At 55.9% G+C, this 14,158-nt stretch overlaps 1 protein-coding gene across 3 annotated transcripts in view; it reads left to right on the top strand.

Annotated features, from left to right (window-relative positions):
- SDK2 (sidekick cell adhesion molecule 2) overlaps nt 1-14,158 on the top strand; it is a 260,401-nt gene that overhangs the window by 144,357 nt on the left and 101,886 nt on the right. For all 3 annotated transcript variants that reach the window (XM_027047945.2, XM_027047944.2, XM_053212749.1), the window contains one exon: nt 9,372-9,478. In XM_027047945.2, the coding sequence (XP_026903746.2) occupies nt 9,372-9,478 (107 nt within the window). The remainder of the gene's footprint in view (nt 1-9,371; nt 9,479-14,158) is intronic.

Raw genomic sequence — 14,158 nt, 5'->3', positions numbered from 1 at the left:
TGGATTCTTGTCCAAAGTCCAACTCTGAGCTCTGCCTGGCCCCAGAGATTTTTAAAGGGTTTTAATCAGCTAAGGGAGTACAGCGGTCTGTGACATTTCTTGATTACGTGCAGACTCGATGATGCCAGCTACAGAGTTATCTCGGTGCTCAGAGGTTGTACAAGAAGTTCTAGATCTTCGATGCCTGGGGTGTGGGAGGGGGACTGTGCAAGAGAGCCTGGTGATGTGCACAAGTGCTCTGTTCTTTCTGCAAAGGAGGTCAGGGTCTCCAGATGCACAGAGGGAGGTCAGTAAAGTCATTGGTGTGCCCTTAAAAAAGAAAAACATTTTGCTAAAAGATTGCTGCAGTAATCAGAAAGTCAAGGCGGCTTCATCAGACTGGCTGGCCTCTGTGGCCTGAAAAAGTTCTGATCCTTCGCTCCCCAAGGCCAATGGTCTGCAAATCTCAAAAGAAAGTAAATTAGCTGTGTTACAGATGAAGGACCTTAGGTCAGCAGGCAAGGAGTGTGTTACCTTGAAGTGGGTTAACCCTTAAGACCGGCTGTTACAATCCTGGCTGGAAGCAGAGAGGAACCCTGTGGGCTGGCTGAGGGGCTGCACGTGAAGAGGTGAGGGGCGGCTCGTTTTCATCAGAAACTTACAGAAGTTTGGGAGAGCTGGAGAGCGGGACCAGAGGGGATTTTTCCACTTCCCGGAGGCAGGGGTCTTCCTGAGCCCCCGTGCCCAGCCCGGTCCCTGCAGGCTGCGGGTGCTGCAGACGCCTGCAGATGTAAGTCCTGGCTGCCCCCTGACTGCCACCCAGCGCTCCCGGGGTTCCAGCCACCCCCGTGTGCCCGCGGGGGGGATGCACTGAGGCAGGAAGCGATGAGTGGCCCAGCGTCCATCTCCCCCATATTCTGTAGTCAGAGTCAGGGGGCCTCTTCTGTCTATTGTGACAGCCTCCACTCTGAAGTCCTCTGGGTGGCGGGGGGCACCCACCGTAACCAAGTCCTCCACTATTCGAACATCCACATGACCGTCTCACGCCTTCCAAGGACCCTGGGGGGGAGGATGCTCACCTGGCCTGGGCCTCGAGGTCACCTCTCCTGCTCCTGCTCCTGTTCCAGAGGACCCTCAGTCCTCACTCAAACCTCCCCCTGCGGCTGCCGCCTCCCTTCAAAGGGCGACCCCTCCCCCGGCCTGAGCACACGGCTCCCTTCCTTCCCCAGAGTGCCATTAGCAGAAGCCAGTTGGGCGCGACACTCTTACCGAGGATGTGGGAGGGGAATTACAGCACAGGACAGAAACCGCTTAAAATAGAGCAGAAATCACTGTTCCTGAATTTGCCCTGACAGCCCTCGCCACGGGGTGTATCTTCCTGGCATCATCCTCCCAGGGCCAGTCGTCCTCAGGATCCTCTGCTTCCTGTGCGGGGGTAACTCTTGCCTCTGCGTGTGTGTGTGTGTGTGTGTGTGTGTCCCTGTCTCTCCCTGTGTCTCTGTGTCTCTGTTTCTCTCCCCACCCCACCATCTCATTCTCTCTCTCTCTCTCTCTCTCTCTCTCTCTCTCTCTCTCTCTTTCTCTCTTCCTCTCTTTCTCTCTCTCCTCCCTACTTGCCCGTGAATTCCAGATCCTTCAGGCTGTTGCCAGAGGGAAAACGCGACATGCCCAGTGAGTGCATCATACAGAACAGTTGAGCTGTGTTCCTGGTGCCTCTCATACCTGAGCCCCTTCCATAACCAAAAGCCAAAAGGCCCACTGAAGAGTTTTCCTGAGCAGTCCCGCCCCCTGCCCCTCGGTCTCCCCTGATACCGGACTGGCCAGTCGGTACTCAGCACCTGCTTTCTCTGTAAGGGTGCCGCAGACCAAATTCTCGGTCCCCTCCGTCAACCGTCTCTCTGTGTGTAAGGGGCGGACTGTAGATAGTCACAACTGCCTTCTTCAAAGCACACCCCAGAAATGAGAGACCCCAAACTATTGGGTAAGCGTCCAGGTGAGGCTCAGCCTCTCTCTATCCTAGACTGTCCCTATGTACTAGGTACTGGCTCGCTGTGTGACCTGGGGCAGGTTACTTCATTACTCTGGGCTCAGTTTTCTCATCCATTAACTGAGCTTCCTGTTAGCATGAGCGTCCCACGGCATCACGAGCATTAGCTGCGTTGATATATGTTAAATACGTGACACTTTTTATCCTGTCGCTAATTGTGTTAATTATAAAATGGTACATCGCTCTTATCTATTTCCTGGTACATGTACTTTTCCCTTTAAATCATTCTGCACAGGGTTTTGCTTTCTTTCCTGAGGAATCTGTGCAAAAGCAAACCCACGATGTCGGGCCCACGGGTAGCCCGCTGCAGTGGCCAGCGCTTGGAGCCTCAGCTGTCTCCCGCTGCAGGCAGGGGTGGGGGCGTGTGCCCGCACACACACTCTACACACACGGGCACGCACACCTGGACCCGCTGCCTCTCCCATCGCCCAGAAGCCCCTGGGAAGAGGGAAGGACGCCTGGGTCCCCAGGGCTCAGCCGCACTCTGCTATCCCCACAGACTGTCCCCTCGGCCATCTGTGGTGACTCCTGCGGTCCCCGCTGACCGCCCTGTGGATGCGGAGGCCTAGCGGGCAAGTCACGGAGAGCCCACACCTTTCGCGGGGGAGCCCAGGGACGGGGCACAGCCGGGGGGTCTGTTTGCCCCAAACCTCAGTGCTGCTGTTCCCCCCTCCCCTTCCAGCCTCGCCACACACGGTGTCTTTGGAGAAGAAAGCCCTAGGGCCAAGGGATAAGTGACCAGGAATCTAGAAGATGCGGTTTGGTGGGAGAGAGCGTGCATGTCTGCGACCGGACATCCGGGTGTCCTGAGCGCATCTGAATGAGGCAGCCCCGGGCACCTGGCTGGCTCAGTCAGTAGAGCATGTGACTCTTGATGTCGGGGTCGTGAGTTCGAGCCCCACGTCGGGCAAAGAGCTTACTGAATGAGGCAGCCTGGAGTGCCCGTGGCCTCAGCGTGACAGGGAGAGTGGCCTGTACCCGAGCAGGGTGGATTTGCCCCGGGTGACCTTGGATGGGAGTGGCTGGACGTAGGTTCACCCTGGGAGTGTTGCCCACGTGCTTGAGTGTGTGGCCGTGAGCGTGGGCGGGTGTGCACACAACAGTGCATGAGTATGCATCCGTGTGGGAGCGTGTGCACCTGTGCGTGCATTGGGTGCACGTGTGGGTGTGCATGTGTACCCGTGTAGGCACTGTGTGCCTTGCGTGAGCGTGCACAGGCGTGCATGGGCGTGTGCAGGGTGCGTATGTGCCTGGACGCAAACGGGTGTGTGCGTGAGTGTTCCTGTGCCGGGTGTGCGCTCACATGTGTGTGTGAGTTTGTGCGGAGGCTGCGTGAGTGTGCTTGTATGCACACAACTTTGTACGTGTATACATGAGCGTGCATGCATGTGGGTGTGACCGTGTGCACGTGGGCGGAGGCACACGTGTGTGCCTGGGTGAGTGTGCGCTGTGCGTGTGCGTGCACACGTGTGCGCGTGTACACATACCCCTTTCGTCCCTGTGAGCATCGCCGCGTGCCTCTCGAGGCGTCTGATTTATTAACGAGGACAATAGAAGGAGAGCGTGCCTATTATTTCTCGTGTCCGCATCAGCTGCTGACAGCTTCGTGGAATTGAAATATCTTATTTAATGCGAGCAAGAATCATTTTAAATATCAACTGTGACACTCAAGGACTCGAACCAGAAAGGGCATCGTGTGTTTCCCTGGGTGCCGGAGAAGATGCCACATTTGTTAGGTGGTTATTTTCTCCCTGCCCATCTCGTGTCTCTGAAAATCCATCTATCTGGCCCGGCTCCTCCCCGCATGCCCGTGTGCCCTCCACCCCGAGCTCATCTCTTCCTGTGGGAGGACTGGACTGAGCCGGCGGGTCCCGCGGGCCAAGTCAGGACACTCGGAGGGGCAAGAAGAACCATGTGGATTCGTACTGCATCGTCCTTTCTTTCCACCCCAGCCCTGCCCCAAGGCCCTCTCTCCCCCGCCTGCTCCCCTTGACCATCCGACTGGGACAAAGCAAAGCTTCCTCGCCACTTGCCGCTCGGCCACTGTCAGGAAGCCTGAGGAAGCTCTGAGTGCGGTTACTAGGGAAAGATCTCATCACATGCACAAAGCAAGGAGCTAAACAGCCTCCTGGAGGCCGAGTCTCCTGCTGGAAAGGGGAAGGATCGTGGGTTGGCATTTGCTTGTAATTGCATGACGACGTTCCAGACAGGTGCCCGAGAAATTAGTGGCTATGGTTGTGCATGTGCAGAGCTGGGAGCCATGGGCGGCTGGGGAACACAGAAGAGAGAGACATTTCCGGTGTGCCTTTTCTTTTATTCGTTGAATTCTGAATCCTGGGCACGTATGTCCTATAATAAACCAATAAATAAGTGGTCCTTCGAGGGGGCCTCGAGGTGGCTGATTCCAGGTATTCTCCAGCCCCTGGAGCCACGTACCTGCCATTCTTTGTCATGATGGGAGGGAGAATGAAGTTTGGCAGGTCAGCCAAGAAGGGATGCCACTTACGTACTCCCTGCTGTTCATCGCCAGAGGAACCAGGCTCAGGTCCCCGAACCCAGAGGACACAAACAGAGGTGACCGGGAGGCTGGGAGGTCAGGCTGGTGGCAAGAACCTCACTGGGGTCAGGAGGCTGAGAGGAACGGCGTTTGGAAGGGGAGCTGTCATTCTCTCACTGTCCTCGGTGTCCCAAGGAGGCAGAAAAGGAGGTCACATCCTCTACTGGCAGCCGAGGGACTGAGGTGTAGCCCCTCTACCAGTAAAGAGGATTAGGTGACCAAGGGGGCATGACAGATCCTTCATGGGCAGCTGGGGACAGTTGGGGTTCACACGTCCATGGGGGAAGCCAAAGAATTTGCCGGACAAGGGAATCTGTGCTCTCCTGATGCTTGGTGGGGAGCCCCCCGGTGGGGGGTTTCTGCAGCACCCTCCTTGTCTCCCTCCCGGAACCTCTCCACCTCACCCCATACCTTCCACTGCCCACCAGTGACTCATACACCTGCTCCCTCATTTGACGAGCATTAGTACACCTGCCATATGCCTGGCAATTATGTCTGGGGCCTCTTATAAGGAGCCCATCAAAGTCGGCCACCGTTGTCCCCATTTTACAGATGGGAAAACTGAGGCTCGCAAGGTTCCAGAACTTGCTCAGCACACATTCTTAAGAAGGAGCAGAGAGGTGGGGTGCTTGGGTGGCTCAGTCGGTTAAGTGTCTGACTTTTTTTTTTTTTCCCAATTTTTTCATGTTTATTTTTGAGAGAGGGAACGCGCAAGCAGGGTAGGGGCAGAGAGAGCGAGAGGGAGACACAGAATCCAAAGCAGGCTCCAGGCCGTCAGCCGTCAGTACGGAGCCTGACGCGGGGCTCGAACCCACGAGAGCGGTAAGATCGTGACCTGAGCCGAAGTCGCACGCTTAACACGTGGGTGCCCCGCGTCTGACTCTTGATTTTGACGCAGGTCATGATCTCACCAGTTGGTGAGTTTGAGCCCCTGAGTTGGGCTGTGCCCTCACGGTGCAGAGCCTGCTTGGGATTCTCTCTGTGTCCCTCCCCTGCTCTCCTTCTCTCAAAATAAATAAACCTAAAAAAGAAAGAGCAGAGGGGCAAGTCAGACCTACATTTCCCTGAGTCAGAAGCTCTGGTGCTTTCTTCAACGCCATGCTTCCCTTGAGAGGAGATCAGATGTGGGCCGTCCTAGACAGGGCATTCCACCCATCCCCCTGTTCCTGGACAGGGCTGGGCTCATCCACTTCCTGCCAGGCCAGCGGCAGCAGGTGGGTGGGATAGACGGAGCTGTGGGCGTCGTGTCTCCCGAGGGCCCAGGAGGGAGCATTTCGGGGACAGCGGGCACTGCCACTGTCATTGTCAAGGCTACGTACCATCCAGCACGCTGGATTCGCGTGCTGAGATGCTGGCCAGCCTCGTCCACCCTCCTGGGAGCCTGGGAGGCAGGGGGACCGGGAGCTGGAACTGGGGTGGAGTGGAGCGGGTTTCCCTGGTAGGAAAGGCAGTGGGCGGAACTGTTACTTTAAATAATGTTGCCAAGCAGCCAGAAATAGGTCCCCCGGGCAGGAGGAGAAGGAAGCTGCAGGATGGAGAGGAGGCACAATGCGCCCCACTCCGCAGGGGCCAGGGATCGTAGCCTCAACTACAGAGGGACCAAGAGGAGGTCGAGGGCCAGTGCTCCTCTTCTGGCCTCGGGGGAGGGGCAGGCGTGCCACCAGTTGACCTCCCCTGGGCCCTGGGGGCTCCCGGCGGAAGCAAACGGACACAGAGCCTTCTGCAGAAATCCACTTCCGTTAAAGTTTACATTTCACTACGCATCACTGACATCAGCAAACAAACCCATATCCAATGAGTCCCTGGTGTCTTTTTTATAATGTATCCTTAAATTATATGCTCAAAGTGCGTTTTTACATTTTATTTTTAAGATAAAAGCAATATATGCGTACGATAAAGAAAATTCCGGTGGCGTCGAAAGACATAAAATGGGGAAGTAGAAGTTTCCCTCTCTCCCCCTCCCCAGCACTGCTCTCAAAAGGGAGAGAACACATATCCGTCTCCAAAGCTTATGTCCATGTACCATGTATATGCACATATATACAATGTATGTACTCGTGATCCCATGTATCCAAATATATGCAAATTTCATTTACCCACATGGTATTGTACCATTTACACTATTCTTTTTTTTTTTTTTTGGTCCACAAAGTAAAATTATTTTTATCGGGTCAATGTGCATGATCCTAAACATTAAACTGAGGGTTTAGTAGCCTGTGTCCGTGAACAACAGCTTACCAAGAGTGGCAACCATCCAATACTACCCTTGTCCCTAGCACTCAGCCGTGACACTGATGGACTTCTTCCTTCCTCGTGTTGTGAGTTCCATAAACATCTCCCCCTCTGCAGCTTCGACGTCCTTTCCACGCTCTGTGCGAGTCGGACACCATTCTGTCTCTTGCTTATGATCTCTGTTCTTGCTTATTCCCCGGCTGCAGCATCATTAACTCGTTAACTGATCCATTCATTGTTGATGGACATTTAGGGTGCTTCTGATTGCGTGGTTATCTCTGCCATTATAAGCAATGCCACTGTGAACATCTTCATACCTGTTTTTTGCCACATTTTTGCAGTATATCTAAAGGGCCAGCTCTCGGTGCTTTGCCTGTTCTCATCTTGATAGATTTTGCCCTAAAGGCTGAGCCACTCTGCACTTGCACCGGCCAATCTGAGGGTACACCTCCCCGCCCCCCACTCTTGACAGCCTTGCACGTGATCAAGCATGAGAGTCTCTGGCCGTCTGATATGTGAATGCTGTCTTGTTTTGATTGGACTTTCATTGTGACAGAGGTTGAGCATCTTTTTGTTAGCTTGCTGGCCATTTCTGTTCATTTTCCTCTCCCTGGAGCCTTTTAAATAATATCTGATTCCATTTTCAAAGATAGAGAGCTCTTCCAGCCAATCTCGCCTTCCATCTTTCTTCTCAGGTCACCCCATCGTTTTCGAGACCCAAACGGTTTGCCCAAAGCTGTCTCCCCTCCCCGCAGCAGAGGCGAGCAAGAGTGTGATGGGCTTGAGGACGGGGTGGAAGGAGAACGGGGAATTTGCCAGAGCCTGGGCGCCTGATATCTCCCCATCACCTCTCCGTGCACAGTAGCGAGGGACAGATAAGAACGGCAGCCGGTGGCAGAGATAAGAGGCTTGGACAGCCAGAAGGTTCTGAATCATGCTGCAGAGCCACAGCCAGAGCCAGAGCGAGCTCGGCACCTACCCATCTGTGAGTCTGGGGCTCGTGCAGTCCCCGGATGGAAGGGGGGGCCCCTTGGAATATGGTGTCCATGTTGAACTGGCTTACAGCTGAGCTTAGAGTCGGGCAGGCTCTGTGGGACCCTGGCCCTGCCTCTTAGCACCTGTGAGACTGCCTGTCAGTGATGAAACACTTCTGAACCTCAGTTTCCCCACCTGTAAAATGGGGGTGCCGGTAAAAGTACCCCCTCCATAGGATTAAGTGAACGACACTCGAATGTAGACCCACAGCTCGGTGCCTCTGTTCACATACGACAAGGAGTGTGAAGCTAGCGGGCTTTGCGTAAGATTTAAGTTTAAAATTTGTTAAAATTGCTTTTATGCTGAGATTACATTTCTTCTCGATGACCTCAAAATGTCCCTTTCAGAGAAAATGCTGACCAGTTCTATGTATTTTTCTCCCCCAACCTGGCACTTTTTAATATTATCTTTTTTTTTCTTGCTTGCTTTTTTTGGGTTTCTGGTTGGTTGATTGTTTGTCTGTTTGCTTTTTGGTTGGTTGGTTTTAATGATCTTACTTGGCAAAGTAAAAACTTGACAGTTTTATATCAAGCCCCATTTTTTTAAGCGTTACTGGTCCGTGCCAGCACTGGCATATCCCGAGGACAAGGGACAATGAGCTTGTCCACCGAGTCTGGGTAGACCTTAGGACACGCAAGGATGGAGATGTTCTAGGCACAAGCCCCTTGATCCTCTGAGGTTCCCACTGGGCCATTCGTTGCCCAGGGACAGGAAAGGTCATCACAGAGGGGGTGTCAGGAGAACTAGCCCCACCCACCCCAGAGAGCACCAGTGCCCATGTCTTGCCTGCCAGAAGTTCCTGTCCCGACCTGGCCTTGGCATCCGCCCCGCCTCTCAGCCAGATCGGCAACGTACCTGTTCTCCAGCCACCTGTCCCCCAACACCAGACCCTGCTGCTCTTTGAACCAGTCATGTGCTCCCAGAGCGGCTCCTCAGGTTCACGCATCCTGGCCTCAGGGCCCACTCGTACAGAAATCCAGTCTGTCCTGCTCAGAAGGCTCTGCCTTTTCCCTCCACAAAGCTGCAGTGGGGCTAACTTTAAGAATGGAACGACGCAAAGCATCTGGGGAAGCGTGTAAACTTCCCCGCCTCTGTCACCCCCATCCATGTCCACTAATATTTAGGTACAGTCCTGGGCCTGGCCAAAAGAGAACGCCCCCACCTTTCTCAGTCACGCGAGTCACAGGCAAGGGAGGACGGCAACCTCCCGCATCCCTGACGTCTCCCGATGGGAGGGCTGGTCACAGCCAGGGTCAAGGGCTTAGGCGTAGCACCTCCTGTCCTTGGGAAAATGCAGACTCCTTCCTAGGCGCCTGAGCAGAAGTCTGGTTGCCTTTGGGAGGGACTTTGCTGTTGACGAGGCCCTTTCTGACTCCAAGACCTGGCCAGAGGATCCAGAACTCCCCCTGGTACTCTTCATTCAGGAAGAGGCTGACCTGGCAACTTTGCCCTCGATCCCATCTGACGGGCACATCCCTGCACCTGCCTGACTCGCTCATTGGCTGTCTCATCTCCCCCCAGGTACATGATCACCAGCCTGGACCGCACCCACGCGGGCTTCTACCGCTGCATCGTGCGTAACCGGATGGGCGCCCTGCTGCAGCGGCAAACCGAGGTCCAGGTGGCCTGTAAGTACAGCGGGCGACTTGGGGCAGGGTGGGGCGCGAAGCGGGAAAGGGCCCGCAGGGTCCTCACCCGCCACCACGCTGTGGGCAGAGCCAGATCCCGGCCACAGCCTCCCACGCTCACTGGGTCCTCGTGGTGGCCCTTCCTGCGTATCCGTGAGCCCTCACTTTACGGTTGACGGAGCTGGCAGGAGCTGGCGAGTCCACACCGCTCAGCGACACACGTCTGCCGGCTCTGAGTTCAACTCCGTTTACGTGGGACCAGCTGCTGCTTTTTTAAAACGGGCCCTACCACCTGGTTCATGGGCCTCCTCTGGGGTTGGCTGGGCCTCACACGGGGGGTCTTCATGATGGACCCCCTCTCCGGCTACTTACAGTCTTTTTGGCAGACTTCCTGGTGCCCCCCCCACCATGACCTTAACCCTTCCCTCCTCCAATTCGCTCAGCCCTGGAGCAGTCACAGCAAGCGGGTCCCATGATCCTCAGGGAGATGCCTCATGGTGGCACCATGACTCTAAGAGGGAGAGGGCAGATGACAAGTCAGGGTTCCTGGAGGAGCCAGGTGAGCAGACGGCAAAGTGGTCGGTCCCTCCAAGTCCCCCCCGCCCCCCGCCCCGCCCCCAGTCACTGGAAGGACTTTTTCAAATGGAAGAAGAGAAGGCAGCTTCAAAAGACCCCAAGGGCATCTCAGGGACCAGGGCCCCGGAAGCACCAACCAACACCCTCCCCCTGAGACTCGGTGTCACCTTCCCAGTCCTGCCCACCCATCCTAAAATAGCTGCTGTATGCCAGAAATGAGCCTCATTATGGGCTGTTTTCTTTCTGGGTTCTTCCAGGGGCAGAGGTCCAAGGTTGCACAGTGGGGCATGGGAATATGGAAAGCTTTAGTCAGCCTTGAAATTTAAAAAAAAAAAAAAAAAGGCCACCTTCTCATCCAGAGCCTACAGGGGCTCGCCTCTGAATTAGCACAGGAGAGAGCTGGCTACTTGAACAGAAGTAGGAGAGAGAAATCTAAAAGGAAAACCTCAAGCGAGGCAAAGAGTGTTGATAATAATTATGGAAAACAACCGTAATCAAAAGTGGAGGACGGATTGTCTCCATAAATCAGCGCTAAAGGCAACTCAGCTCACTCAGAGGAGTGGAAAAGCCCTGAATTAAAATGATGGATCAGGGCACTGTCAGCGGCTGGAGGGCTCCCGGGGAGCTTGATTTAGCCAGTGCTTGGATCCCGCAGGACAGGGGCAGGGCCGTGAGCCAGCCTCCAGACAGATGCGCGTGCACGTGTGGGCCCGTGTGCGTGCAAGTGCATGTGCCTGAGTGTGGGCTCATGCATGAGGGTGCACATGTGTGTGTCTGCACTGGTCTGCTTCTTTGTCCCCCGCCCCGCCGCCGCGTGTGGGCGAGAACGTGTGTGCAAGCGTGTGCACATGCATGTATCCATGTGTGTGTGTGTGTGTGTGTGTGTGTGCGCGCATGGCATACACTGTTCCGGCCAGAGGCAGAGCAGTGAGCTGGCACCTGCACCCTCCAGTCAGCCCAGCCTCCGCCCCTCCACTGCCCCTCACGGGGGGATCCCTGTCCTCTCAAAGCCAAGTGTCACCCTGGGCTTCAGGAGCCCCCACAGTTGCCCCCCCAGGCTACGCAGCACTGCTCCCTGGCTGTGCCTGGGTGGCTACAGGTGGTCCCTGGCAGAGAGCAAGGGGTACCTGGAAGGGGCTGAGGCACCGGACGGAGTGGGGAGGCCCGGGTCCACCCTCTTCCTGACCACCAGCTGCGGCTCCCGGGGCCAGCCCTGAGAGCCCGCCCCTCAAACTGCGCCCAACCGCTCTGTTTCATAGCATCGTAAAGTAGAAACCACTGTCTGCAGCCCTCTGGGACCTAAAGCCAGGGGGGTCGGGTGAGCCCTGGGAGCTCCACGTGGCAGCTGAGAAAACCACCCCTCCTCACAAGTTAAGGAAGGCTTCAGCCAACCGTGGTGGCCACGGTGGGACGGAGAAGGGAAACCCACGTCTCGTCCCCTCCCTTGCTGGACACGCTTGTCTCTTGGGGAGCTGGGGCAGGGGAGAGGGGTCTCACTCTTGCTCTTTAGTTCTGGAAGTTGAAGAATCTGCTGTCCAACCTGTCCCCTCCTCAAGACACCTTCCAGGACCCGGGTGCGGGGGAAGGTGAGACCTGGTGAAACCATCCCCACCCACAACCTCGCTCTGTCCCACCTGTTGCCATGCTGGGCCGCGCCCCCTTTTCTCTCCGTCCTTATCCCACAGCCTGTAGGGTAGCGCCCCCACCCCCACTGCATGGATGAGAAAAGCAAGGCTGGCGGGGGCAGGGGGGGCATGAGGTGACCACCTGGGTCACACGGTGAGGAAGTACCAGAAAAGGACTTGAACCCTCAACTGCCTGATTCTGAAACACTCCCCTCACCACACTGCCACCTGAGGTCAGGAGGAGAAAAATCAAAATGGGGTGGGGGGGGGAAGAGGGGGGTGATCGCCTGCTAAGCTCAAGGTTCAAATGGAATCACATGGATGCCCTGGAGTGTCATGTCCCGTGTCCAGACAGCCCCACAAATAGGTGCTGTGTCCACCCAGGCTGGACGCCGTCTCACACGGGGTGGGGGTGTCAGCAGCGGCCAGCGTGAAAATGCTTGTAAATAAATCCCGGGTTCTTCTGTGCCTAAAACACGGCCATGCCGTGGGGACGGGGATCAGCAGGTGTGGCTTCCAGCCCCAGCCTCCGCCCTGAGTGGCTTAGGGCTCTGGGCACCTGGTGTAGGTGCACAGGGGGGTGCACAGGGGCAGATAGAGGAGGACGTGTGGCCTCCGTCCCCCTGGAAAGGTGAGCACGTGCCCCAAGACCCCTTAGAACTATCACAGACACAGGGTCAAGCTCATGTCCTGAAGGAGATGCTAAGGGAGGTACAGCGGGGCCTCCGGAAGGATCCCTCCTCCGGTGTGGCTGTGCATGCATCTTTCCTCCGTGGGTTCCCAGGACAGGTCTGAGAGTCAGGGGGGCAGGAAGGCGTGTTACGAGCCCCATCTCGAGATGAGGCAACTGAGGCTCAGAGGAGGTAGGAGACAGCCCAGGGGCCCGCAGCCGACCTTTCTACCTCCCACCTTTCCTTGCCTCGCCTACCGCCACACTGTAGGGTAGAGCCACGAACCCCCAGTTCAAATCCAGGCTCACTTCTCCCTGGCTGTGTGACCTTGGGCAAGTTACCTCACTTCTCTGTGCCTTTGCTTCCTCTTCCCTGGGTGTGAAAATGGAAGCTAATATTAGTGCCTACCTTGTCCGGCTGTCACACAGCGCCCCGCCCACAGGGTCGAGAAGGCTTTCTCCTGTCCATACGGCCAACCAGGGAGGGTGTCCGGGAATAAGCATTTGCAGACTTTTCTCACTCTGGCCACCTCCACAGGCATACTCCTAGCCACCGCATCTGCTCCCCGAGCTTGGGCCAGGGCAAGGCAAGTGAGGTATGGAGGCCGCACAATTCAAGGCGGTGCTCCCTCCCCGGTACTCACTGTGCACCTGCAGGATGCTGAGAGCGGTGCCTCCTTACATCTTCCACCTGGCTCACCCAGTCCATCTAAGGATGGGTGGGGAATGGCTGCTTTTCCAGATGCCTCTGTCTCCCCTTGCGAAGGTTTCTGCCTCCCAGGGCGGAGGGCATTGACGCGTCGGGTGATGCTGCCTTTGGAGGCTCCTTCCAGGGCTGGGCCCAGCGGGACCCCCCTCTGGCCCCCACCCACCCCCTTCCCAAAGAGGGACTGTGAACCGGGTTCTAACGAGAAATGAATAAGGCAGCTGTGCTAACAACTAATGATAATGGCCAAGTCGTTACCAAAAGATTCCTTACGTGTTTTTAATTACAGCAATTAAGAGGAAGTCAATAAAACATCCACCCCCTCCCCAGCTCCCTTTCTGCCGGCACCCCCCCACCACCACCACCCCCATTAGTCTCTTCTTTGTTTTTTTTTTTTAAGTTGCCATAAATTTCTGGCTTGCGGCAAGCTGGCTGAATGGCTGAGGGGGATAGGAGAGCCTTCCTGGGTCAAGAAGCCTTCCTGGCCGTCCACATCCACGTCCTGAGGCCACCTCTGTGTTCTCCTCACCTGGGCCACATCCCTGGCTCCTCCCCCGGCCCTCGTCCCTGGTCGGAAGCCCCAGCCCCAGCAACAAGCCCACCCCCAGGCCACAGGGCGAAGGGCCTTAGCCCGTCTGGAAGCCAGGCCTGCAGCCACCTGTGTAAGACGGGACATGAGGGAATCAAGCCTGTTCTTGGGGTTGATCAAGCCCCAAATGACACCAGTGGGCCTGTTTTTCCTAATTCTTAACGTGAGTTTGAGCACTGAATATGGAATATTTAGGGGCCGTGCTACAGTTCGAGATAACTACAGCACCCGTCTTGCTGACCGTTTAATTCGCTCGTGCGACAATTATTGCTTTACGCGCAGTGCATGCTGAGCTCTATTCTAGGCAGTGAGGACGCAGGGGACCAAACTGGGACACATGTTCCTGCCCTCAGGAAAGTAGCAGGGCGCCATAAAAGTCAAAAGGTGAATATACGATAGAATAGAGGATGTAGAAAGCCCATGAAGAAAAATAAAGTGTTCTAGGGAAAAGTGAAGTCAAGGAAGAGTGAGGGACGCTGGGGCAGGGGACTTGTTTGCTTTAGTGGCTGAGAGC

The sequence above is a fragment of the Acinonyx jubatus genome, chromosome E1 (assembly GCF_027475565.1).
Source record: "Acinonyx jubatus isolate Ajub_Pintada_27869175 chromosome E1, VMU_Ajub_asm_v1.0, whole genome shotgun sequence".
Classification (NCBI taxonomy): Eukaryota; Metazoa; Chordata; class Mammalia; order Carnivora; family Felidae; genus Acinonyx; species Acinonyx jubatus.
Note: the sequence above shows the minus strand (reverse complement) of the source record. Positions and strands in the feature narration are given on the sequence as shown.